The sequence below is a fragment of the Brachycentrus maculatus genome, unplaced genomic scaffold (assembly GCF_059751285.1).
Source record: "Brachycentrus maculatus isolate JH-2025_06_01 unplaced genomic scaffold, ASM5975128v1 h1tg000513l, whole genome shotgun sequence".
Classification (NCBI taxonomy): Eukaryota; Metazoa; Arthropoda; class Insecta; order Trichoptera; family Brachycentridae; genus Brachycentrus; species Brachycentrus maculatus.
This window is the reverse complement of record NW_028281259.1, coordinates 388,558-416,197: the sequence shown is the minus strand read 5'-3', so window position 1 is coordinate 416,197 and position 27,640 is coordinate 388,558. Positions and strand designations below refer to the sequence as shown.

Sequence of the window (27,640 nt, the reverse complement as noted above, 5' to 3'; positions counted from 1 at the left end):
ATATATATATATATATATATATATATATATATATATATATATATATATATATATATATATATATATATATATATATATATATATATGTATGTATTTATAGCATTATCAATGTTTTTTTATGGAGCGATATTACTTTATTATCACAGGATGGTAGCAAGACAAGTCAAAGTCAAATATCGATGCGAAGTAAAATTACTTAGATTGCATTTTCAGTTGTGCATGTTTTCGGAATGCCCAGAAAATGGGCCATGGTATATCCCAGCAAAAGGGCCATATTTTTAACTTAATATTTACCCGCTACAGGGCAGAAAGTGTTGTTTCTGCATTTTGAAGAAAAGGTTATAATTATTTTAAATATACTTAACATTTTTCAAATGGAGGAAAAACCTTCAGGTTTTACCTAAAACTATCTGTTATACAGCAAAAAGTTCAATAAGTGGCTTGATATATATTTTTAGTACATATTATTATATTTTTAAACTTTAAAAATATCCTGAAATATAAAGTTTTTTTGATTTATGACGTTGTTGAAAGGAGTGATCGATGTATAAACACGTCATTTTTTGACATGTATCGCTTTGCATCGAAGCCCTGCGTAAACACACCGCTATTGTGCTGTTTTTATCATCATTTACAAACGAAGCAATGTCCACTTCGTCGCGGTACATATTTTTGAATAAATTTACGACATGGCTCGCTTGTGATACGATATTTGGATCCACCGGCCCGGAGTCGCCTCAGTTTTGGTTCATCGCTCGCGGAGTTAGCACGTTTTGACAACAGACATTGAAAAATCTCGAAATTTTAAATTAAATGCTTTTGTCGTTAGTAAATTTGAAAAAAAAGTGTTGTTGTCTATATATACGGGTATATTTTTTATTTTGTTTTTCGAAAGATTCATCCATAGGTAAGTATTTTTTAAATTTATTTTTTATTTTTTGACATCTCATCAAAGATGAAGAAGAATATGGAAGTCTGGGCATTTACGGGGACGTCTGACGACCGTCATAGGCTGGTGTAAGTGGTCACTTTACACACGTGTAACATTCACCAATTCTACCCATTTTTGACAACCACACTACTCAAATTCTTGGAAGTTCTATATTTATGAACACATTTTGAAACATTGTTCTTGAATCACTAGAACTTCACTAGAGACATCTATTATTGAGATGAAAAGAAGCTTTTTATTAAGCAGAAACTATTTTTCCCTCATTATTTTAATCTCACCAATAGATGTCTCTAGTGAAGTTCTAGTGATTCAAGAACAATGTTTCGAAATTGGTTCACATACATAGAACTTCCAAGAATCTGATTAGTGTGGTTGTCAATAATGGGATCTATTAAAGAAATATCAGATATATTATTTACATACAACATTTTGAGTGTGTCTGAATACTTGTTCACAAAATCTGGATTATCTCCAATTACAGGAGTTATTTTCATATTATTTTTTGACATCTCATCAAAGATGAAGAAGAATATGGAAGTCTGGGCTTTTACGGGGCTGACAACCGTCATAGGCTGGTGTAATTGATCACTTTACACACGTGTAACATTCACCAATTCTACCCATGATTGACAACCACACTACTCAAATTCTTGGTAGTTCTATATATATGAACAAATTTTGAAACATTGTTCTTGAATCACTAGAACTTCACTAGAGACATCTATTGGAGAGATTAAAAATTATGGGGGAAAAATAGTTTCTGCTCAATAAAAAGCTTCTTTTCATCTCACCAATAGATGTCTCTAGTGAAGTTCTAGTGATTCAAGAACAATGTTTCGAAATTGGTTCACATATATAGAACTTCCAAGAATTTGAGCAGTGTGGTTGTCAATAATGGGATCCATTAAAGAAATATGAGATATATTATTTACATATTTAGAAATCCAATTAGCGATAATGTGTCATTACTGGCTGTTACTCAATGTGCCTGGGGCACATTTTACAATACTTTTGTTGTGTTACTTACCGTGCCTGGAGTCATTTGTGTGCAATAGTGGATGACATTATTAAGTTATAAATAAAAACACTTGGTTTATTTGCCACTTGAGTACTTATTTTGGCTACTAGTTTCGGAAGCTACAGATGCTTCCATGTTGGGTTTAAATATAAACTATTTTCGTATATTCAAAAGTTATATAAATATAGTTTATATTCAAACCCGTACAATGGAAGCATATGTAGCTTTCGAAACTAGTAGTTAAAATATAAAACTTAGTGTTGAAAACGAAGTTTGTGTATATTTATGTAAGCGCTTTTTTCACTCTAATATTTATTCAATATTACCCTGGACTGGTACCTGAAACAGAGGGCTGATCACCTTTCCTTCACGTGTTAACGATGAAGATAACACTGCATTTATATGATGCAGTGCCCTATGCACCATTGAAGTGCAGATACGGATATATATATATATATATATATATATATATATATATATATATATAAAATAATATTATAATTTTACAATAATTGCGCTGAACTTCTTTAAAAAAGACTGGGCTCTTGTGCTTGGAGAGGGACTCTTTATTCCATACTTGTTTACACATTTTGGTTTCTCCACTTAGGGTGTTTGTGCACTATACGGAATTTCACCGTCCGGCACGTCAGTTAGCATATAAAACGGATGATTGGCTTGGATTGGCTCGTGCTTTTGTCCGTCTTTCTTCGGATCGGAGCTCTTGATCGGTGCGTGAACACGTTGCGCGTAAATTCCATCACGCTAAACTGTCGTAGTCGCTTTCATTTTTCAAAACCGGACTGCCGGACGGTGAAATTCCGGGTAGTGGAGAAACGCCCTTAGGGCGAAAAATGAAAGCGACTAGGACAGCGACAGAAAAATGAAAGCGACTTTCAAGAACGTCATAAATCAAAATACTTGATTTTTCAGGGGAACGTTTTTAAAGTTTTTAAAAATGTAATAAAATGTATTAAAAATAATTATCAAGCCACTAACTGAACTTTTTACTGTGCAACAGATATTTTCAGGTAAAACCTGAAGGTTTTTTCTCCATTTGAAAAATATTTAGTCTGTTTAAAAAAATAATAAAACAATACATTTTCTTTAAAATGCAAAAACAGCACTTTCTGCCCTGTAGCGGGTAAATATTAAGTAAAAAATATGCCTCTTTTGTTGGGATATAGTACATTTTCTGGGCATTCTAAAAACATGCAAGACTGAAAATTGACGATTTTTAATTTATGACGTTCTTGAAAGGAGTGAGCGATATATACCTTCTACGTGGAGAAAAACGAGATTTGCGAACAGATATTTGGGCACATTAAAAATATTTTGTATGGATTATTGAATTGATAGTTAGTTGTATGTAGGGTGGCCATATTCGCGAGCGACTATGACGCAATTCTGAAGTTTTACTGCCTTTTCATGACCACAGCGATTGCGTTATGAAACCAGTTTAGCAGCAAGCGACCAACCTCCAGACTAGGTCGGTGCAATGTGCATTTATTAAAGGTATGTCGCTACTGCATAACGCACCTACATTCCAATACAATCACAGCTCCGTGAGTGTGTCCAAAATACTTGTAATTTCATACATTTTATTTAATTTTGTTTTTATTTAATATGGTGACAACAGTTTTTTCTTCACATTTTAAATGTATTTTTTAGACATTTCTAATTTTAAAATTTTGAAATTAATAACGCAGCTCTCTCCAATAAAGAGACTGAGCTCTTGTGCTTGGAGAGGGATTTACACATATTATTTTGATTGTTGATATTTATTGGTAATATAATTATTCCTTACACACACACACACATATATATATATATATATATATATATATATATATATATATATATATATATATATATATATATATATATATATATATAAATTCTATTTTGACATCGCATCAAAGATGAAGAAGAATATGGAAGTCTGGGCTTTTACGGGGCTGACGACCGTCATAGGCTGGTTTAATCACTTGACACACGTGTAACATTCACCAACTCTACCCATTATTGACAACCACACTACTCAAATTCTTGGAAGTTCTTTATATATGAACCAATTTAGAAACCTTGTTCTTGAATCACTAGAACTTCACTAGAGACATCTATTGGTGAGATGTAAAGAAGCTTTTTACTAAGCAGAAACTCTTATATTAGTGTGTGAGGTCGTCAGCCCCGTAAATGCCCAGACTTCCATATTCTTCTTCATCTTTGTTGATGAGATGTCGAAAAATAATATGAAAAGAACTCCTGTAATTGGAGATAATCCAGATTTTGTGAACAAGTATTTAGACACACTCAAAATGTTGTGTATATATATATATATATATATATATACATAAATATTTGAAATTCTTGATAATGTTATGTTTTCTCCGGTCTTCCACTGCCTACATATCCAAATAATTACATTTTAGTACTGTTCTTTCTTTGGTCACTCAATTCACACGCCCAAACCATCTCAACACACCTTCCTTAGTTTGCTGGATAGTGCTCATCTCAGCCTTGCATTGAAACCACTGTCGAATTCCTCAAGCTGTCTTTACTGACCAATAATGAAACATAGTTCTTGAATCACTAAAACTTCACTAGAGACATCTATTGGCGAGATGAAAAGAAGCTAAATTAATAAAATGATATTTTCTGGCGTTTCTCATGAATGTGATTATAATCCAGAATTCGTATTTAATCCAGATTTTGTGAACAAGTATTTGGACACACTCAAAATGTAAATAAATTATCTGGTCAAATTATAAGCTTTATAAGAGTTTCTGCTCAATAAAAAACTTCTTTCCATCTCACCAATAGATGTCTCTAGTGAAGTTCTATGTAGTCTTTATTATCACTCATTCGTTACTTCTTTGTCCCTGCCTGACTCCGATGGTGCATAGGGCACTACTTCCTATATTTCTTAAAGCAATAACGTCCCAATTGACATATTTAAGTAGTCACCCTATTTTAAAGCAAGTCGTTTAATTATTCCACTACAAAGAGTTCATTGGATATGACCTCGATTCAATTTTGAGCGTAGGTATTTTCTGATTTATTTTCAGTACAAACTCCAAACAGTGTCGCTGCTTTGACCTCTGTTTATACCTGAATGATGCATAGGGCACTGCATTTGAACAACACAATTTCTACTACATCCCGAACCACTTATTCTTCATCTTTGTCTACTTCTTAGTGTAGGTCGAGTGGCCTGTTTTTAAGAGAGAATTCACTGGCCAACAATGATTTCGTAACTGAAATTTCGATTTCATTAATTGATTCGGCAGTCACTTTGTGGTAAAATCTATCCATTTTCAATAAATTTTTTACTTTGTAATCACCACTACTTCTTAAAATCTACTGTGACACGTCGCTCACTCCTTTCAAGAACGTCATAAATCAAAAATCGTAAATTTTAAGTTGTACATGTTTTCGGAATGCCCATAAAATGTACTATATCCCAGAAAAAGGGGCATATTTTTAACTTAATATTTACCCGCTACAGGGCAGAAAGTGTTGTTTTTGCATTTTGAAGAAAAGGTATTGTTTAATTATTTTTTTAAACATACTAAATATTTTTCAAATGCAGAAAAAACCTTCAGGTTTTACCTAAAAAGATCTGTTGCACAGTAAAAAGTTCAATAAGTGGCTCGATTTTATTTTTAATACATTGTATTATATTTTTAAACTTTAAAAACGTTCTCCTGAAAAATCAAGTTTTTTTTATTTATGACGTTCTTGAACGTGAGCGACGTGTTTCGATGCATTTCGCATCATACGGTGTTTTAAAATGATGCGGAATGGATCGAAACACGTGTCACAGTAGATTTTAAGAAATAGTGGTATTAACTAAGTAAAACATTAGTTAAAAATGAAATTTTGACGACTGATTTGGACGTTAATCGTTCTTATTCAAAGTGTATATGGTGACAAGCTTGTATCACGTCAAGTTTTGCTGTTACAGTCATATTATGGTTTGTATGGACCCCATACGTTGAAACCGTAATAGTGGTTGCTATCTAGACATGCTTTAGTCTAAGGTCTAAGGGATTCAAAAAACGTATTGATAATTATGTAGTAACAGCGGAAATATATTAACTTATTAATATTGAATAAAACCACATTAAAAAACACAACTTCGTGACTGCCGGTTTCGGAATAATCATTCCATAATCAGGTCAAATGTAGACAAAGTCAAATTGTAACGGTTTGACATTTATATAAAGCTAAATTTTGAAAGAGATGAGGAAGAAAAACGATTTACAATGGGGATATATTTAAATCCGCCTCCGTAGTGTAATGGTCAGCACGCTCGGCTACCGTTCTGGAGGTCCCGGGTTCGATTCCCAAGGGGGGTCAAATAAATATAAGGTAATTTTTTCACTCTAATATTTATTCAATATTTCCCTGGACTGGTACCTGAAGCGGAGGGCTGATCACCTTTCCTTCATGTGTAAACGATCAAGATAACACTGCGTTTATATGACGCAGTGCCCTATGCATCATTGGGGTGCGGATAAGGGTGTTATTATTATTATTATTATGTGTTTTCTAAAGTGGTATTACACAAAATGAACGATGAATGATATGGAGAGTGTTATATTATCATAACACAAAGTTAACAATGCTTTTAATACAACATTTTAAATGTGTCCAAATACTTGTTCACAAATCTGTATTACCTCCAATTATAGGAGTATTTTTCATATTTTTTTTGACATCTCAACAAAGATGAAGAAGAATATGAAAGAGTATTGGGTACATTCAAAATGTTGTAAATAAATTATCTGGTCAAATTATAAGCTTAAATGATAAAAAAGAAAATGGTATTTTCTGGCGTTTCTCATGTGTGTGATTATAATCCAGGATTCGGACCTCACATACTAATTAAAGAGTTTCTGCTCAATAAAAAGCTTATTTTCATCTCACCAATAGATGTCTCTGGTGAAGTTCTAGTAATACAAGAACAATGTTTCGAAATTGGTTCATATATATAGAATTTGAGAAGTGTGGTTGTCATATTTTGAGGAATAAAAAGACTTTGTTTTTTGATCCACTCACATTTTTACTAACAACCAACTAGTTTCAGCAACAAAGTCTTTTTATTTCTCAAAATAATATATATATATATATATATATATATATATATATATATATATATATATATATATATATATATATATATATATATATATATATATATATATATATATATATATATATATATATATATATATATATATATATATATATATATATATATATATATATATATATATATATATATATATATATATATATATATATATATATATATATATATATATATATATATATATATATATATATATATATATATATATATATATATATATGTATATAATATATATAATATGATCCACAAAGTTAATGCTTTCAATATTCAAAACAGTGTGGTTGTCAGTGGGTAGAATGTTACACGTGTGTTAAGTGAACACTTAAACCAGCCTATGACGGTCGTCAGCCCCGTAAATGCTCATACTCTTCCATACTCTTCCATACTCTTCTTCATCTTTGATGAGATGTCACAAAATAATATGCTTTTAATGTACCAAATGATTTTTTTAATTTGTTTTTTTTTTGCAGAATACTTTAACAACTTGAAATTTGAGAAAACAAGATGGCGAACGAATGCGGAGTCACAAGCATTCCAGATTTCTTCGAGGGAAAGTCCATCTTCATAACAGGAGGAACGGGTAAGGATGCAATCTAATATATTTTTAAATTGATACATTGAAGTCCCTGTATGTCGCCTTAATTAGAAGTCAGTAGGAATACGGCTCCACAGTCTGGTCTCCTCATCCTGCTATACATGCTGACAGCGTACAGAGAGTACAACACTTCCTTAGATACATTCATTTTACAACTAAATATACCCATTGTTGAGTTAGATTATTTACAACATTTTGAGTGTGTCCAAATACTTGTTCACAAAATCTGGCTTATCTCCAATTACAGGAGTTATTTTCATATTATTTTTTGACATCTCATCAAAGATGAAGAAGAATATGGAAGTCTGGGCATTTACGATTTTGAACAAGTATTTGGACACACTCAAAATGTTGTAAATAAATTATCTGGTCAAATTATAAGCTTAAATAATAAAAATGAAAATGGTATTTTCTGGCGTTTCTCAAGTGTGTGATTGAAATCCAGGATTTGGACCTCACATACTAATATAAGAGTTTCAGCTTAGTAAAAAGCTTCTTTGCATCTCACCAATAGATGTCTCTAGTGAAGTTCTAGTGATTCAAGAACAAGGTTTCTAAATTGGTTCATATATATAGAACTTCCAAGAATTTGAGTAGTGTGGTTGTCAATAATGGGTAGAATTGGTGAATGTTACACGTGTGTAAAGTGATCACTCAAACCACCCTATGACGGTCGTCAGCCCCGTAAATGCCCAGACTTACATATTCTTCTTCATCTTTGATGAGATGTCAAAAAATAATATGAGTTAGATTATAATTGCATAATGAAGCAGCTAAAATTAATAAATCTTAGTGATAGAAGGGTAATTACTGATTTACTGATTTGGTCCTGTTATATATAATTCTTAACAGCCCTGATCTCCTAAATCAAATAAAGTTTAGCGTGCGTCCAAGAGGTACTAGGCAAAAATCTGTATTCGCAGTATTTGCACATAATGCAAACTATGCCATGTTCTCTCCCATTGCGCGGCTTCACATGTTAGCCAATGCTTTTGAAAGTATACATTTATTATAATTAAATAATTTAATGTCCGCCTCCGTAGTGTAATGGTCAGCACGCTCGGCTACCGTTCTGGAGGTCCCGGGTTCGATTCCCAAGGGGGGTAAAATAAATATTAGTGATTTTTTCACTGTAATATTTATTCAATATTACCATGGACTGGTACCTGAAGCGGAGGGCTGATCACCTTTCCTTCACGTGTAAAACGATCAAGATAACACTGCGTTTATATGACACAGTGCCCTATGCACCGTTGGGGTGCGGATAAGGGTTTTATATTATATATATAATTAAATAATTTAATAAATTAATCGAAAAATGTATTTTAATAGCTAGTTTCATAAGAGTTACTGTCATCAGGTTACATGGACGCTCTAGAAGGCACTGAATGCTTCTATAGGGGTTACATTGTGTTGCTAGAAAGTCGCTAGAAGACTATACGGATGCTTCAGAAGGAACTGCGTGCTCCTATATATCTTAAGTTATGTTCCTAGAAAGTCAGTTGAGCTTACATCGTGTTTCTAGTAAGTAAATTGAAGACTATACGGATGCTTCAGAAGGAATTGAGTGGTCCTATGAGTAGATCTTACGTCATATTCCTAGAAAGTCACTTGAGATTACATTGTGTTACTAGTAAGTCACTAGAAGACTATACGGATGCTTCAGAAGGAACTGAGTGCTCCTATATATCTTAAGTCATGTTCCTAGAAAGTCACTTGAGATTACACTGTGTTCCTAGTAAGTTACTAGAAGACTTTACGGATGCATGAGAAGGAATTGAATGCTCCTATAGATCTTACGTCGTTTTTCTAGTAAGTCACTTGAGATTACATCGTGTTCGTAGTAAGTCACTAGAAGACTATATGGATGCTTCAGAAGGAACTTGATCCTATGGATCTTACGTCATGTTTCTAGTAAGTCACTTGAGATTACATCGTGTTTGTAGTAAGTTACTAGAAGACTATACGGATGTATGAGAGGGAATTGAATGCTCCTATAGATCTTACTTCGTGTTTCTAGAAAGTCACTTGAGATTACATTGTGTTACTAGTAAGTCACTAGAAGACTATACGGATGCTTCAGAAGAAACTGAATGCTACTATAGGGCTTACATCGTGTTCATGGCCGTATGTTTGATTATCTTCAATTCTGTGCGTTGCCATAAAGTGTGCTAATTGTGATTAGCATGCTATGCTGGGAGGTGCTTTCTTGTGTAAAACGTGACCAATCCTGTATTAAATCATTTGTTTGTTTTTTCTCCATTTGGAAAATATTAAGTATATTTAAAAAAATAATTAAACAATTCCTTTTCTTCAAAATGCCAAAACAACACTTTCTGCCCTGTAGCGGGTAAATATTAAGTTAAAAATATGCCGCTTTTGCTGGGATATAGTACATTTTCTGGGCAATCCGAAAACATGCACAACTGAAAATGGATGATTTTTTATATATGACGTTGTTGAAAGAAGTGATCGATATTTTGAGCTGATGGTAAATCGTTGAATTAAATCCCGTTTCAGGGTTCATGGGAAAAGTTCTGATTGAAAAACTCCTTTGGTCGTGTTCTGGTCTGGAAAGGATATTCCTGCTGCTTCGACCCAAGAAAGGAAAAGATGGCGAGCAGAGATTGAGAGAATTGGAGAAATCTATGGTAAGAACTTCTTCTTCTAATCTTCATTACTGAGGGTTGTACACTTGTGGAAGCAATGACTCTCCACCTGTTATCCTTTGGGGATTCCCCTCTGAGAATCGAAGCTGAGACCTCCAGTACGGTAGCCAAGGGTACTGACTATTACACTACTGAGGTTGACACATATGTATGTATTGGCAGGGTGAGCTTTCTCAATTTGGATAGAGCGCCGTAGAGCCGAGCTACGCCTCTTTCAATGTCACGCGATAGGCTAAATACATGTGGTACAAACGCGTAACGCACAGTACAATATTTATTATTCTGTCTTATTCCTCATTACTAAGGTTTGTGACCCTTGTGAAACATCTACCATACATGGTCTTGCCGCACTGAGAGATGGCATCCCGACTGCATCCAGTCTACTCTCATCCTTCCCAAACCATCCCAGCCTTCCTTAGTTTGCTGGATAGTGCTCATCTCAGCCTTGCACCCTTTCCTTATATCACCATTGGAACATCTACCATACATGGTCTTGCCGCACTGAGAGATGGCATCCCGACTGCATCCAGTCTACTCTCATCCTTCCCAAACCATCCCAACCCGCCTTCCTTAGTTTCCTGGATAGTGCTCATCTCAGCCTTGCACCCTTTCCTTATATCACCATTGGAACACCTACCATACATGGTCTTGCCGCACTGAGAGATGGCATCCCGGCTGCATCCAGTCCACTCTCATCCTTGTTTTCATAACTTATTCCTGTCCACCATTCACTCTGTTCCCAGCACTCACTCTCCTTTCTATATCGTTATCGATCTTTCCATCAATAGAAAACGTACTTGCCAAATATAAGAAGTCATCTACCTGTATTAAGGAAGAGAAGAGAAGTGTGTATAAGTAAATATGTTTTGTGTTTTTTTTACTCTGTGTCTAGAATGCATTTTTTCTCTTCAGTTATTCGAACGGCTACGAACACAGAAACCTGGAATTTTCTTTGAAAAAATCAGGTGCATTAACGGAGATGTCACCCAAGTCGGACTAGGTAAGTCTACCCCTTACAAAAGCCATATCGCTCACTCCTTTCACTTGAGTTATCAGGAGACCGTTTTTAAAGTTTAAAAATATAATAAAATGTATTAAAAATAAATATCAAGCCACTTATTGAACTTTTTACTGTGCAACAGATCTTTAAATATTTTTAAATATGACGTAGTTGAAAGGAGTGAGCGATATGTCTAAGCTGAGAACGAGAATCTAAATAATATGAGTGAGTGAATGAATGCTGAAAACAGAGTAAATGATGCACTGAAATCGGTTATGGCAAATAAAAGGCTATCAGCGTAAGATGAACCGGTAGTACACAATGGAGTGTCTTATGTATGGAAGTGAAGCATGGAGTTGGCAGAAGAAGGGTGATAGTAGATTGAATGCAGTCGGAATGCTATCTCTCAGTGCAGCAAGACCATGTATGGTAGATGTTCCAATGGTGATATCAGGAAAGGGTGGAAGGCTGAGATGAGCATTATTCAGCAAACTTAGAAAGCTGTGTTGAGATGGTTTGGACATGTGGAACAAATAAGTAAGGAAAGAACTGTAAAACAAATTTATGAGGCAAATGTTGTTGGAAATAGGAGTAGAGGAAGAAAGGGGAAAATTTGGCATGATCAGGTATGTCAAATACTTAGGAGTGGTTAGGTCAGGAGTCGGAATAATCGGCGGGTATGGATGAGGAGATGCATGAATGTGGAAGAGTTGAAGACTGTTTAGAAAGACAGATATTTGGCTTATATATATACATGTTTGATTTTCTTCCAGGTCTCTCTCCAGAGGACAAAGACACACTCGTAAACGCAGTCAACATCATTTTCCATTCGGCAGCAAGCGTGCGGTTAGTATGAACGCATAGCTCAGTGTGGTGACCCAAACGATAGTCAAACCTGAAACCCCTTGCTTTGCAGCCTAACAGTGAAATACATATATCGTCTTCTTCCTGGCTCCATCCCAACTTTTCGTCTTTGCAGACTGTTGTAGTCAGCTCTCCTCTTCTTCAGGCTGTAGGTCCTTCTGTCATGGACAACGTCACCTAGGCCATGCCTTCCAATCATGTTATCTTTCTGCAGCATCCATGAATTCTTTAGTCTTTCTCTAGATGCTTTTTGAGGAAGATCAATGGGGATTGCCTGGTTCACAATATGATCAGGTTCTCTGCGTTCTATGTGCCCATACCATCTTCAATTGCCTTTCCTCTACCTTACTATTGATGCCTGTTACAGCCAGGCTTCCACGAATGCGTAAACTCTGTATTTTGTCTTTAAAAGACACTCCAGCTGACTATCTAAGCATTCGCATTTCAGCAGTTTCTAGTTGCCTAGAGTATGTGTTTTACATTGTCCAGCATTCAGATTCATAAAGGAAGTTATATTTATGCTTCAATTGAAAACATCTTGAACATGCTACTTCTTCGGCACCATCTATGGTCAAAATAAGTAAGTTTTCATTTGCAGAGACCTTCATGAAATGTATGTAACATTCTTCCCGAATTATTTAACATACTAAGAGACGCCTGAAAATGACAAATGTGTGCATAATTTTTTCATCACGAATTCTGGTTTTTAATTAACTTCTAAGTGGAGCGAATACAGAATTGTGAACAAAATTTAAACACACTCAAAATAAGGCGAATAGATGAAGAAGTCTATCGGAATGGGAATTTGGAAGACTAAGTACTTACAAGGTATACGATTTGTCATTGGCTGGTTCAAGTGATCACTTTGTATGCTGTACATTTATATATATCTGTATACAAAAAGTAGGTACTGGATGTTAAAACTGAATCAGAGAGATTGGTAAATTTGATTGTGTGAAACCAGTAGTGCTCATGCGATTAGGCATATAATTCAGCCAATGACAGGTCGTAATCACTGAAAATTACAGACTTATAAATTCTTCTTCATTTATGTTGAGATGCCAATGAAAATCTTTGAATTGTGTTGAATTTAATGGTAAAATTTGTCTTTTTCAAGATTTGACGATCCCCTTAAAGATGCTGTTCTGATGAATACAAGGGGCTCCAGAGAACTAATGCTTCTAGCCAGGGAAATGAAAAACCTACATGTAAGTTTAGACATTCATACCTCAGCTTACTGTTTTCTTTCTTTTACATTCAATTAGACTAAGCCGCAGCAAAATGTGACCTAGTTAAAGACTTCCAGGCGCTGGTGACAAGGTTGTATAGTGCGTGCAAGGAAAGTGACTTGCTGATCAATGTCAGCACTCAGGACAGTCAAGTGTCGCGTTCCATCCTTTTTGCCTACCTGCAGATATAGTATTAAATCAATCAGAAACTACATTTCCTCTCAATTGTTTATATAAAATTCTAGTATCATTAAATGTATAGTATAGAAGCTAGGATTATAAAAAATAAGATAAATAACTCCTGTAATTGGAGATAATCCAGATTTGTGAACAAGTATTACGCCACACTCAAAATGTTGTACATCAAGTATGTCAAATGTGATGGTTCGTTAGTTGATAAGCCTCAATATGCCTCGTTCCAGGTACTACTGCATGTGTCCACGACTTACTGCAACACGGACAAGAATCCTGTGGAAGAGAAGCTGTACCCGCCGCACGCGGACTGGGCCAAGACCATAGACATCGCGGAGACCATCGACGACCACACTCTGCGGATCCTCACGGCCAAGTGAGACCAATTCCATAGATAATGGACTCATCCCAAATCTATCGTTAGATTCCAAACTGTCCATCAAACCTCCTCCCTCTACCTACTTCCCTAAACTTTCTTTTTCCTTTGCCTTCCTTCATCAACTTATAATCTTTATTTTTTTTAATGTTCAAGTATTATCTACCCTCTGATTGCAAACAGCTATATATAGTATCAAAAGTTTATGGTTGGTTGGAAGATATTTCTTTTTAGCAATTAGCCCGCTTATTTCTTTTCCGTACATGAAGTTTAAATAAATAAATAAATATATGTTATATTTAATTTTATCAGCCTCCGTAGTGTAATTATTGGTCAGTATGCTCAGCTACCGTACTGGAGGTCCCGGGTTCGATTCCCAGGAGGGGGTTATATAAATAAAAGTGATTTTTTTACTCTAATATTTATTCAATATTACCCTGGACTGGTACCTGAAGCGAAGGGTTGACCACCTTTCCTTCATGTGGTCATGATCAAGATAACACTGCGTTTATATGATGCTGTGCCCTATGCACCATTGGGTGCAGATGAGGGTTTGAAGAAGAAGATATATAATTAAAACATAACTATGTTTTAAAATCACTATAAATATTTTATTAAAACTTAATTATAATGTTTACCGGTTTCCAAGCTAACCGCTTCTTTATCAAGACTGATAAATACCCAGTTTTAATCAGTCTTGAAAAATAAGCGTTTAGATGTAATATGTTTAAATAAATAAATAAACAGAACAGGTGCAAGAATTTTTATATCTAGGAAGCATGTTCACAAGGGATGGAAAAGTGGATAAGGATATTGAGAGAAGAGTGAATGCAGGGAATAGAATAAATGGTGCTTTTAACAGAGTGATTGGGAATAAGAATATGTCCATGGAAGCCAAGCTAGCGGTTCACAACGGCGTGCTAGTACCGACACTAATGTATGGAAGCGAAACATGGAACTGGCAAAGGAAGGATGAAAGCAGAGTGAATGCTGTTAAAATGCGCTCCCTCAGACGAATGGTGGAAAATCATTGTATGACAGAATTAAAAACGACGATATAAGAAAGGAATGTAAGGCTGAACGAGGAATAATTGAAAAGATTAGAAAGAGCTCTTTGCGGTGGTATGGACATGTGGAGCAAATGGATAGCGAGAGAATGACTAAGAAAATATATGGCGAATGTGAGAGGGAAAACAGAACGTGGACGACCGAAAAAGACTTGGCACGATCAGATCAATCAGAACCTAAAATCTGGCAGTGTCAAAAGTCTGCGTAATCGGAGGGCATGTATGACTAGATGTATGGATGTGAAGGAGGCGAGGAGTGTATGTCAGGACAGAAGAGTGTGGCGTTCCATCTTCTCTGCCTACCCCTGCGGAGAAACGGCGTGATGGTAGTAGTAGTAGTAGTAATAAATTAATAAGTATATTAATAGTTTTACTCTTGTTCATTCTGTATGCAGATACATTGGAGGTCTTCCCAACACATATACGTTCAGCAAGAGCCTTGCCGAACACGTTATCAACGATCTCCGGGGAGACATTCCAACTGTCATCTTTAGACCTTCCATTGGTATGTGTATATCGCTCACTCCTTTCAACAACGTCATAATTCAAAAATCGTCAATTTTCAGTTATGCATGTTTTCGGAATGCCCAGAAAATGTACTATATCCCAGCAAAAGTGGCATATTTTTAACTTAATATTTACCCGCTACAGGGCAGAAAGTGTTGTTTTTGCATTTTGAAGAAAAGGTATTGTTTTATTATTTTTTTAAATATGCTAAATATTTTTGAAATGCAGAAAAAACCTTCAGGTTTTACCTAAAAAGATCTGTTGCACAGTAAAAAGTTCAGTAAGTGGCTTGATATTTATTTTTAATGCATTGTATTATATTTTACTTTAAAAATGTTCTCCTGAAAAATCAAGTTTTTTGATATATGACGTTCTTGAAAGGAGTGAGCGATATATTTTTTTCTTTTTCTCCGTTTTATTCCTCATTGCTGAGGGTTTGTGATCCTTGTGGAAGCAATGACTCTTCTCCAGTTATCCATTGACTGCGCTGCACGTAACGCTCCAACCACCTTTTCTTCATCGGTCCATCATGTGGGGATCTTCCTCTCCCTCTCTTCCCCTCCAGGCTACCGATCACAACCAGTCGTTCATAGGCTATCCTCGTTGCCACGCGCAACGTGTCCAAAGAACTGGAGAATCCGTCGGGTACAGACACTGGCCAGAGTCAAGCCATCCAAGCGTAGTTAGTTCCTGGAGAATGGACTCATTGGTGCGTCTAGCTGTCCATGGAATTAGGAGCATGCGCCTCCAACACCACATTTTTTCTCCTTTCTGCTGCTTTTATGGTCCATGTTTCAGCAGCATAGAGAAAAACGGAGTGGACCAAGATCCTGACAATATATTTTTATTAATTTCTTTTTTTTTCTTCTTTTTCTGCCTTGTTGACCTGTTTTTAAGAGGGTTAAGCCTCCTGCGATGTTGGTTCCCAGCTGTCAATCCATCCCTTTGCTGCTCTGCCCATTCTGTATTGAGATGTTTATATAAACAACTAAATTTTTAATATTAATTCTTTTTCCAGTGGTGTCTTCACTTTGTGAACCAGTCCCCGGCTGGATTGAGAATTTCAACGGCCCTGTGGGATTACTGGTGGCGAGCGGAAAGGGTAATTATACTGCTTCCCCTTCATATATACATACATTAGCAAATTCACATACATAATTAATATATTTTTTAAAAATTTTGAACCAAGCCACCTTATGTGTCTTGCCGGTAGAGTTCTCTTTACATACTTACATAAAAATAAAAAACATATAATTTTTATTTTTTATTATTAGATTAAAACCAATATTTTTAGCTTTTCCACTTTTTTATTTGACCAGCGACCGGGTTTCGTCGTTACCGACATCATCAGACTGGTGAGAGGCTTTACAAATTTGTATGTTATATATAAAAGAAGGCAGGAGTTGATAACCATGATTTGATATAATTTTATGAGGAATTAATTTAATTTTAGTGAATTTAAGTATTGTATGATATTTTAAATATTTTTTTATAAAGGTTTTTTGTATTGAAAGCACGATTTTATATAAAGTTAAAATAGATTTGTATTTTTTGTAAATGAATTTAAATTATGTAACGAGGTATCAGGAAATGCTGGTTGACGGCTCCTTCCACTAAGCTGTGGTTGTCCGGGGGGGGGGGGGGGGGAAGGAGCCGTCAACCAGCATTTCCTGATACCTCGTTACATAATTTAAATTCAATACAGTAAAAGATATTAAAAATACAAACTTTTTTAAAAATTTCAAAGTATTAAATACTGATCATTTACTCATCCTTAATTTTGCCTTTGGTCCACATATTTGTTTGCGAGAATCAGTCATTTCTGAGGAAGTCACTGGCATTTCTGAGGGAGTCACTGGTATTTCTTAAGGAGTCACAGTCATTTCTGAGGGAGTCACTGGCATTTCTGAGGGAGTCACTGCCATTTTTGAGGGAGTCACTGGCATTTCTGAGGGAGTCACTGCCATTTTTGAGGGAGTCACTGGCATTTCTGAGGGAGTCACTGGCATTTCTGAAGGAGTCACAGTAATTTCTGAGGGAGTCACTGGCATTTCTGAAAGAGTCACAGTCATTTATGAGGGAGTCACTGGCATTTCTGAAGGAATCACAGTCATTTCTGAGGGAGTCACTGGCATTTCTGAAGGAGTCACAGTAATTTCTGAGGGAGTCACTGGTCCACATATTGGTCCACATATTTGTTTGCGAGAATCAGTCATTTCTGAGGGAGTCACTGGCATTTCTGAAGGAGTCACAGTCATTTCTGAGGGAGTCACAGGCATTTCTGTAGGAGTCACTGTCATTTCTGAGGGAGTCACAATTATTTCTAAAGGAATCACTGCCATTTCTGAAGGAGTCACAATTATTTCTAAAGTAATCACTGTCATTTCTGAGGGAGTCACAATTATTTCTAAAGTAATCACTGTCATTTCTGAGGGAGTCATAATTATTTCTAAAGGAATCACTCTCATTTCTGAGGGAATCACTATCATTTTTAAAGAGAGTCAATAATTTCTGAGAGAATCACAATCTTTTCTGAGTTTATGTCATTTCTAAGGTAGTCACTGCCATTTCTGAGGGAGTCAATCATTTCTGAGGGAGTCACTATCATTTCTGAGTTAATGTCATTTCTAAGGTAGTCACTGCCATTTCTGAGGGAGTCAATGATTTCTGAGGGAACCAGAGAGTTTTTAAGGATCTCGTGAAGCATCAGCACCCACTTCCAGCGAGTTTCAAGTGCTGCACAATACATTGTTACCATGTTCCAGGGATCATGCGCTCCGTGTACTCCGACCCGGGCATCAAGGCGGACTATATGCCGGTGGACATCGCCATCAAGGCCATGATAGTGGCGGCCTGGAGGCACGGGACTCTCAAGTAATGTATTGTATCCTTACATGTCTCAACAGAGACGAAAATGGTATATTTTAAGCTTACAACATTTTGAGCGTGTCCAAATACTTGTTCACAAAATCTGGATTATCTCCAATTACAGGAGTTATTTTCATATTACTTTTTGATATCTCATCAAAGATGAAGAGGAATATGGAAGTCTGGGCATTTATGGGGCTTACGACCGTCATAGGCTGGTTTAAGTGATCACTTTACACACATATTACTTTTATATTATTATTTAGTTATTTTCATATTACTTTTTGATGAGATATCAAAAAGTAATATGAAAATAACTCCTGTAATTGGAGATAATCCAGATTTTGTGCACAAGTATTTGGACACACTCAAAATGTTGTAAATAAATTATCTGGTCAAATTATAAGCTTAATAATAAAAATGAAAATGGTATTTTCTGGCGTTTCTCATGTGTGTGATTATAATCCAGGATTCGGATCTCACATACTAATATAAGAGTTTCTGCTTAGTAAAAAGCTTCTTTACATCTCACCAATAGATGTCTCTAGTGAAGTTCTAGTGATTCATGAACAAGGTTTCTAAATTGGTTCATATATATAGAACTTCCAAGAATTTGAGTAGTGTGGTTGTCAATAATGGGTAGAATTGGTGAATGTTACTCGTGTGTAAAGTGATCACTTAAACCAGCCTATGACGGTCGTAAGCCCCGTAAATGCCCAGACATGACAGTGAAAAAATCACTTATATTTATTTTACCCCCCTTGGGAATCGAACCCGGGACCTCCAGAACGGTAGCCGAGCGTGCTGACCATTACACTACGGAGGCGGACAATATATAATATATAATAATATATAATAATATATATATATATATATATATATATATATATATATATATATATATATATATATATATATATATATATATATATATATATATATATATATATATATATATATATATATATATATATATATATATATATATATATATATATATATATATATATATATATCACTAGGTATTTGGAGATACCTGTTCTGAGGTAGGCAGGGTATGCTTATTCTTTTTATAATACAGCTTTATATATTTTGAATGATAATATAAAAGTGGTAAGACTGAAATAATATGAAATAATAATTATAAAATGAGAGCAAATAGAGAGTTGAACTAAAAGAAAAGTAAAATCTGAAGGAGTAATATTATAAAATTAGAAAATAGGATTATATAATTATAAAACACTGACACATAGATTAATAACACACAAACTTTATTTGCTGCTCCAGCTGGGATCTTCCAACAACTTAAATTTGAAGAATACATGATGTTTACCTTCCAGGAGCTCTCCGTCGGATCCCATTCCCGTGTACAACTGCTGCTCGAGCAACCTCAAGGACGTCACCTTGCAAGAGATCATCGACATGGGCCTCAGGCTGACCCGGGACATCCCGCTCAACTCCATCCTGTGGGTCCCGGGAGGCGGGATCACCGGCAGCAGGGCCAAGCACTTCATAAGGGTGAGGCTTATTCAATTCAATTCAATTTGTTTCTTTATTGTAACTGCAGACAGTTGGTAGAATTCCATATTGAATTGTTGGGTAATATATTTCAAATAAAACATGGTTTTTCGGATTGAATTCTACTTTTATTTACATATATATGATAAAATGTGACGCGTTTCCTCTTATTAGGGCATTATCAAACACTGACTAAAAATACTTACAAAACGTCCTTACATACTAACAATAATTGCTACTATACAATAACAATCACTGCTCGCAGTGCACAACGGAGTCCTGGTTCCAACTCTAATGTATGGAAGTGAAACATGGAGTTGGCAAACGAAGGATGAAAGTAGACTGAATGCAGTCGGAATGCGATCTCTCAGAAGAATGTGCGACAAAACGATGTATGATAGATGTGCGAATAGTGAAATAAGGAAGGAATGCAAAGCTGAGATAAGCATTATCGATAAAATTAAGAAAGGCGTGTCGAGATGGTTTGGACATGTAGAACGAATGAGTGAGGAAAGAACGGTAAAACAAATTTATGAGGCGAATGTTAGCGGGAAAAGAAGCAGAGGAAGGCCGAGAAAAACATGGCACGATCAGGTATGCCAAATACTTGAGAGTGGTCAGGTTAGGAGTCGTAACAATCGGCGGGTATGTATGAGGAGATGCATGAACTTGGAAGAGGCGAAGAATGTTTGCAAGGACAGAGTGGTGTGGCGCTCTATTCTCTCTGCCTAGCCCTGCGGCGAAGCGCCGTGATGGTTAGTTAGTTAGTTAGTTATAATTGCTATTATTAGGTCTAGGGGTACATATAATAGTTGGTATTTCAGTGGGTAATGTAGATTACTATGATATGGATTTCATCCAAGAGATTGTGTTCCACTTAAAACCCATTCAGGAATATTAATTTCAAAACCACATCTTTTATTTTTTAGGTTATCTTATTCCATCTGCTGCCGGCGTTCATTTTGGACCTTGCGCTTAAGTTTGGAGGACAAAAAACGATGTAAGTACAACCTAAACACACCTCATCATCTCTCTCTCGTCCCCATACGCATCCAGATGGTGCAAAGGGCACCGCATGGGTCGCTAAGGTGTCATTATGATCATTGACTGTGTCATCGATGAAGCCAAGGTGTTATTTAGAAGAGAAATATAGCCTAAAAGCGAAAGCTGAAGAGGCAGTACACAAAAAAGTACTTTAGCAACTGTAATGTACGGAAGTGAAGGATGGAGTTGGCAAATGAAGGATGAAAGTAGACTGGATGCAGTCGGGATGCCATCTCTCAATGCGGCACATCATGTATGATAGATGTTCCAATGGTGATATAAGGAAAGGGTGCAAGGCTGAGATGAGCACTATCCAGTAAACTAAGGAAGGCGGGTTGGGATGGTTTGGGAAGGATGAGAGTAGACTGGATGCAGTGGGAATGCCATCTCTCAGTGTGGCAAAACCATGTATAGTAGATGTTCCTATGGTGATATAAGGAAAGCGTTCAAGGCCTAGATAAGCGTTATCCAGCAAACTAATAATCTGAATGTAATGAGTGATGAAAATGCGTGGATGAAAACATAGGGATACCATGTAGGCGTGTGCTTACATGGTATCCCTATGAATTTCACCATACCTACATTGTGTCAACATTGTATCCGAATGTATTATCACCGTCCATCAAAATCACCCTATGGACGCTGTGTGTGCCTGCATTGTGTCAACATGGTATCCGTATGAATTTCACCATCCGTAAAATTCACCCCATGGACGCTGTGTGTGCCTGCATTGTGTCAACATGGTATCCGAATATATTATCACGGTCCATCAAAATCACCCTATGGACGCTGTGTGTGCCTACAAGGTATCAGCATGGTATCCGTATGTATTTTCAGCATCCATAAAATACACCTAATTACACCTAACTGCCAATAGTGTCTTAAGACGCATAATTTTCTGTGATCGGAGCGCCGCTCATACAAAAATTATGTCTTGAGACGCGCCGTTTCAAATGGGGTTTTACTAAAGAAATTCAATTATTTAAAATGTAAAAATATATCCAACGCATAGTGACATCTATTGAGAATATCTTTGCATACTTAGACTTGAAACAGAATTTGTTTTTACCACTTTAAACGTAAATTAAAGAGAGCTTTGTCGTCGAAACAACTGATGGTGCTCAGGGTTGTCCAATAATCCCCGAGTTGCCGTCACTGCCGAATCTGATGACAGTGATTTTAGTGACGATTCTGATGATTTTTAATTTTTAATTTTTTAAAATCAAAGTGTGTTTGTGTGTGTATACTTTTAATATTAAACTAACATAAACAATAACTTTTGACGTATAATTTAGTTTTCATATTTTCTATGACAAGTTTTGTGACAGCCCTGCACCATGAACAATTAATTTAATGATAATGGATAAATGACTGCACGACTGGCGCGCTCTTCATTTATATTATAAATAAACATTATCACACGTTTATATGTTCAGAAGGTTTAATTTTTGTGGTGAAATTGCGGCGTGCTGGGTACCGCCATACATGTACCTGCCGGCAGTTAAAAGGTTAACTGTGTACTGCCCTGAGGAGCTACCTTGTTATAACACATATTCCCCAGGCTGGTGCGGCTGCAGCGCCGCATCTACATCGCCAACCTGGCCCTGCAGTACTACATCACGAACCAGTGGACCTTCCACAACCAGCGCCTGGTGGAGCTGCGCGCTGCCATACCGCTGCAGGACGCGCCCGCCTTCGGCTACTTCCTGGAGCTGGAGGACGTGTACGTCTTCTTCCGCAACTGCCTGCTCGGCGCCCGCCGATACCTGCTGGCCGAGCCGGACGACACCATCCCCGCCGCCAAGGCACACTTCAACAGGTCGGGATATTGCATTCTGCCATCTCAACATAAGTTTTTTTTAAACATTTACTTGTTAACTATATAGTTTATTAGTATATTTAAAAAACTTTGTGGAGACACATAAATACATATACTGTATACATAAAACTAACTAACTAACCATCACGCCGCGTCCGCAGGGGTAGGCAGAGAGAATCGAACGCCACACCACTCTGTCTTTGCAAACATTCTTCGCCACGTTCATGCATCTCCTCATACATACCTGGCGATTGTTACGACTCCTGACTCGGCCGCTTTCAAGTATTTGACATACCTGATCTGTTTTAAGAGCTAATTTACTTTGTATCTTTTATTTGGAAAAACTCATTTTAAGAGCTAATTTACTTTTAACGTTTCCTTTAGAAAATCTTGTTTTAACACACTATCTGCGGGCAGATTCGCGCTCATAATAGAGGTAAACATCTCTGAAAAGAAGTGGTAACATTTAATCATACTGTATACATCCATATGAGATCAAAAGATGCCGCAAAAGTCATGCGTAAAAATAACTTACACGCAATTTACGATGAGTCTAGTGAAAAGGTAAAATTACACTTCCCGCCGAACACCACCAGTTGAGTGAAACGGTAAAATTACCCTTCCCGCAGATAGTGTGAAGAGCTAATTTACTTTGTCTCTTTCCTTTGGAAAAACTCATTTTCAGAACTAATTTACTTTTTATCTTTGCTTTAGGATGTCCGTCTTGGATCAGGTAGTGAAGATGGTATTCTGGAGCCTCATGATCTGGTGGGTCGTCAACTCCAAGTTCTGCACGGCCACACTGCAGTACTTCAACATGGCATAAAATACACAAGAACCATTTCGTTTCAAGACTTCTCGGCTTCCAAAAAGGGCGCTTCACACTTTTAAATGGATTCAAATTCTGAATAAAAACGGGCAATGTTTCTTCAGCAATTGATTAGTTATATTTTCTCATTTGTTCCCTTCAAACATGCTTCTTATCTTATATTTTTCATATGCCTATTTACTGTACCTTTTATTGTTTTATACTTTCCATTTTGCCGTGTTTTCTTGTTTTCAGTCTTGTTAACCTTAATTTATCCAAAAATGAGTAATGGAAATTACTCATCGGGAATATTATATTTCGCTCACTCCTTTCAACAACGTCATAAACCCAAAATTGTCAATTTTCAGTTGTGCATGTTTTCGGAATGCCCAGAAAATGTACTATATCGCAGCAAAAGAGGCATATTTTTAACTTAATATTTACCCGCTACAGGGCAGAAAGTGTTGTTTTTGCATTTTGAAGAAAAGGTATTGTTTAATTATTTTTTTAAACATACTAAATATTTTTCAAATGGAGGAAAAAACCTTCAGGTTTTACCTAAAAAGATATGTTGCACAGTAAAAAGTTCATTAAGTAGCTTGATATTTATTTTTAATACGTTGTATCTTATTTTTTAACTTTAAAAACGTTCTCCTGAAAAATCAAGTTTTTATATTTATGACGTTCTTGAAAGGAGTGAGCGCTGATATGTGACTTATATATAAAGAATGAACACTATCCATTCCTCACCATAACACATCATTCTGGAGTAATTCCTTCTCTGTCCAAGCGGCCAGACTATGGAAGGAATTACGTCTCCGCGTAAACAAATGCACCTTCTCTAATAACTTTCAAGAAACATCTGAGACATTACTATCTATCATTAAAACCCTAACTGTCCATCAAACCTCCTCCCTCTACCTCTTTCCCTAAACTCCCTTCTTCCTTTGCCTTCCTTATTATCATCACTTTGTAATTTATGTTTTTAAATGTCCAAGTACTATCTACCCTCTGATTGCAAACAGCTATATATGGTATCAAACGTTTTGACCAATATCACTAGTCTGTTTTTGGTTGGTTGGAAGATATTGCTTTTTAGCAAAGAGCTCGCCAATGTACTTTTTTCTTTTCTGTACTTGTTAAAATAAATAAAAACATAAATAAATAAAATAAACAAACCATCATACCGTTTCTCCACAGGGGGAGCCAGAGAGAATATAACACGATACCACTCTGTCTTTGCTAACAATCTTTACCTCTTCCACATTCATGCATCCCCTCATACATTTCCGCTGATTTTTCCAAATCCTGACCTGAAATATTTAACACACTTGATCGTGCCAAGTTATCCTCGGTCTTCCTCTGCTATTACAACTATTATTGCCTCATGTATTTGTTTTACTATACTTTCCTCACTCATTAGTTCCACACGGCCAAATAATCTCAACACACCTTCCTTAGTTTGCTGGATAGTGCTCATCCCAGCCTTGCACCCTTTCCTTATATCACCATTGGAACATCTACCATACATGGTCTTGCCGCACTGAGAGATGGCATCCCGACTGCATCCAGTCTACTCTCATCCTTCCCAAACCATCCCTACCCGCCTTCCTTAGTTTGCTGGATAGTGCTCATCTCAGCCTTGCACCCTTTCCTTATATCACCATTGGAACATCTACCATACATGGTCTTGCCGCACTGAGAGATGGCATCCCGACTGCATCCAGTCTACTCTCATCCTTCCCAAACCATCCCAACCCGCCTTCCTTAGTTTGCTGGATAGTGCTCATCTCAGCCTTGCACCCTTTCCTTATATCACCATTGGAACATCTACCATACATGGTCTTGCCGCACTGAGAGATGGCATCCCGACTGCATCCAGTCTACTCTCATCCTTCCCAAACCATCCCAAGCCGCCTTCCTTAGTTTGCTGGATAGTGCTCATCTCAGCCTTGCACCCTTTCCTTATATCACCATTGGAACATCTACCATACATGGTCTTGCCGCACTGAGAGATGGCATCCCGACTGCATCCAGTCTACTCTCATCCTTCCCAAACCATCCCAACCCGCCTTCCTTAGTTTGCTGGATAGTGCTCATCTCAGCCTTGCACCCTTTCCTTATATCACCATTGGAACATCTACCATACATGGTCTTGCCGCACTGAGAGATGGCATCCCGACTGCATCCAGTCTACTCTCATCCTTCTTTTGCCAACTCCATGCTTCACTTCCATACATCAGATAGCTACCAAGACTCCAATATATATTTATATATATATATATATATATATATATATATATATATATATATATATATATATATATATATATATATATATATATATATATACATATATGTATATATATATATACATATATATATATATATATATATATATATATATATATATATATATATATATATATATATATATATATATATATATATATATATATATATATATATATATATATATATATATATAGAAATTGCAGGAAGGAGTAGGGCGCTCGGGGTTGCATAAGCATATCAGAAATGAAAAAACAAATAAACTTTTTTAAATATATATATTTATGTAACATGTGTTTTACTTATGATCTATATAAATAAAAGTGTATATCATCATTTATTCAAAATCTTGAATCTTCTAAAATAATTTACAGATTGCTTAGAAATTTAGACACAGCATTGCATTGGAATACGCCTTTACCTACGAGTTTTTAAGGCAGTTCTTACTCATACAGCAGCGACATCTGTTGAACTAAATAGTAACACTAAAAATTGCTCATGGCGGACAGACTGCTTCTTGACAGCTGCTGTCATTTCAAACGTATTCGATTGCATTGTTGTTCCGTATATTCATAATATTCTCATTGCAAAATCATAACTATACATTTTCTTTCGATTCCATTTAAACAGACTGAGCCACAATTAATGTTTTCAGAGCTTAAGACAATTATTTAGCTATATAATAAAATACAATTTAGTAGACTATAAAAATCAGTGTTTGATTTGAATATTTAATATATAAACCCAATTAATATATTATTTTTTGACACCTCATCAAAGATGAAGAAGAATATGGAAGTCTGGGCATTTACGGGGCTGACGACCGTCATAGGCTGGTTTAAGTGATCACTTTACACACGTGTAACATTCACCAATTCTACCCATTATCGACAACCACACTACTCAAATTCTTGGAAGTTCTATATATATGAACCAATTTCGAAACCTTGTTCTTGAATCACTAGAACGTCACCAGAGACATCTGTTGGTGATGAAAAGAAGGTTTTTATAAAAAAAACTAACTAACTAACCATCACGCCGCTTCCCCGCAGGGGTAGGCAGAGAGAATAAGGCGCAACACCACTCTGTCCTTGCAAACATTCTTCGCCTCTTCCACGTTCATGCATCTCCTCATACATACCCGCCGATTGTTACGACTCCTAACCTGACCACTTTCAAGTATTTGGCATACCTGATCGTGCCATGTTTTTCTCGGTCTTCCTCTGCTTCTTTTCCTACTAACATTCGCCTCATAAATTTTTAGGTTTTTATTGAGGTTTTTATTGATGAAAAGAAGGTTTTTATTGAGGTTTTTATTGATGAAAAGAAGGTTTTTATTGAGCAGAAACACTTATATTAGTATGTGAGGTCCGAATCCTGGATTATAATCACACACATGAGAAACGCCAGATAATATTTTTATTATTCAAGCTTATAATTGGACCAGATAATTTATTGACAACATTTTGAGTGTGTCCAAATACTTGTTCACAAATCTGGATTATCTCCAATTACAGGAGTTACTTTTATATTATTTTTTAACATCTCATTCTTCATCTTTGATGAGATGTCAAAAAATAATATGAAAATAACTCCTGTAATTGGAGATAATCCAGATTTGTGAACAAGTATTTGGACACACTCAAAATGTTGCGAGTTGTTTTTAA

General features: G+C 36.0%; 1 protein-coding gene across 2 annotated transcripts; it reads left to right on the top strand.

Annotated features, from left to right (window-relative positions):
* The first annotated feature begins 618 nt into the window (after positions 1–618).
* Positions 619–24,850, top strand: LOC148301836 (putative fatty acyl-CoA reductase CG5065). Of its 2 annotated transcripts, none has more exons than XM_088272629.1 (14): positions 619–907; positions 7,596–7,705; positions 10,241–10,371; positions 11,302–11,389; positions 12,163–12,235; positions 13,371–13,461; positions 13,905–14,050; positions 15,513–15,622; positions 16,643–16,726; positions 18,390–18,498; positions 19,833–20,010; positions 20,940–21,010; positions 22,616–22,873; positions 23,588–24,850. In XM_088272629.1, exons 2-14 carry the CDS (start codon positions 7,630–7,632, stop codon positions 23,697–23,699), a joined length of 1,527 nt encoding a protein of 508 aa, XP_088128755.1. In that variant the 5' UTR covers positions 619–907; positions 7,596–7,629; the 3' UTR covers positions 23,700–24,850. The 2 variants fall into 2 exon arrangements, with proteins under 2 accessions (XP_088128755.1, XP_088128756.1); XM_088272630.1 differs by having other exon boundaries at positions 770–907; positions 19,836–20,010; positions 23,588–23,837.
* The last annotated feature ends 2,790 nt before the right edge of the window (positions 24,851–27,640 follow it).

What these genes read in the sequence shown, in the direction of transcription:
- LOC148301836 (XM_088272629.1), top strand. Translation starts at nt 7,630, where the DNA reads ATGGCGAACGAATGCGGAGTCACAAGCATTCCAGATTTCTTCGAGGGA. An exon ending in CTGCGGATCCTCACGGCCAA is followed by an intron (nt 14,051 to 15,512) that starts GTGAGACCAATT and finishes TTCTGTATGCAG; the next exon opens with ATACATTGGAGGTCTTCCCA. An exon ending in CATCTTTAGACCTTCCATTG is followed by an intron (nt 15,623 to 16,642) that starts GTATGTGTATAT and finishes TTCTTTTTCCAG; the next exon opens with TGGTGTCTTCACTTTGTGAA.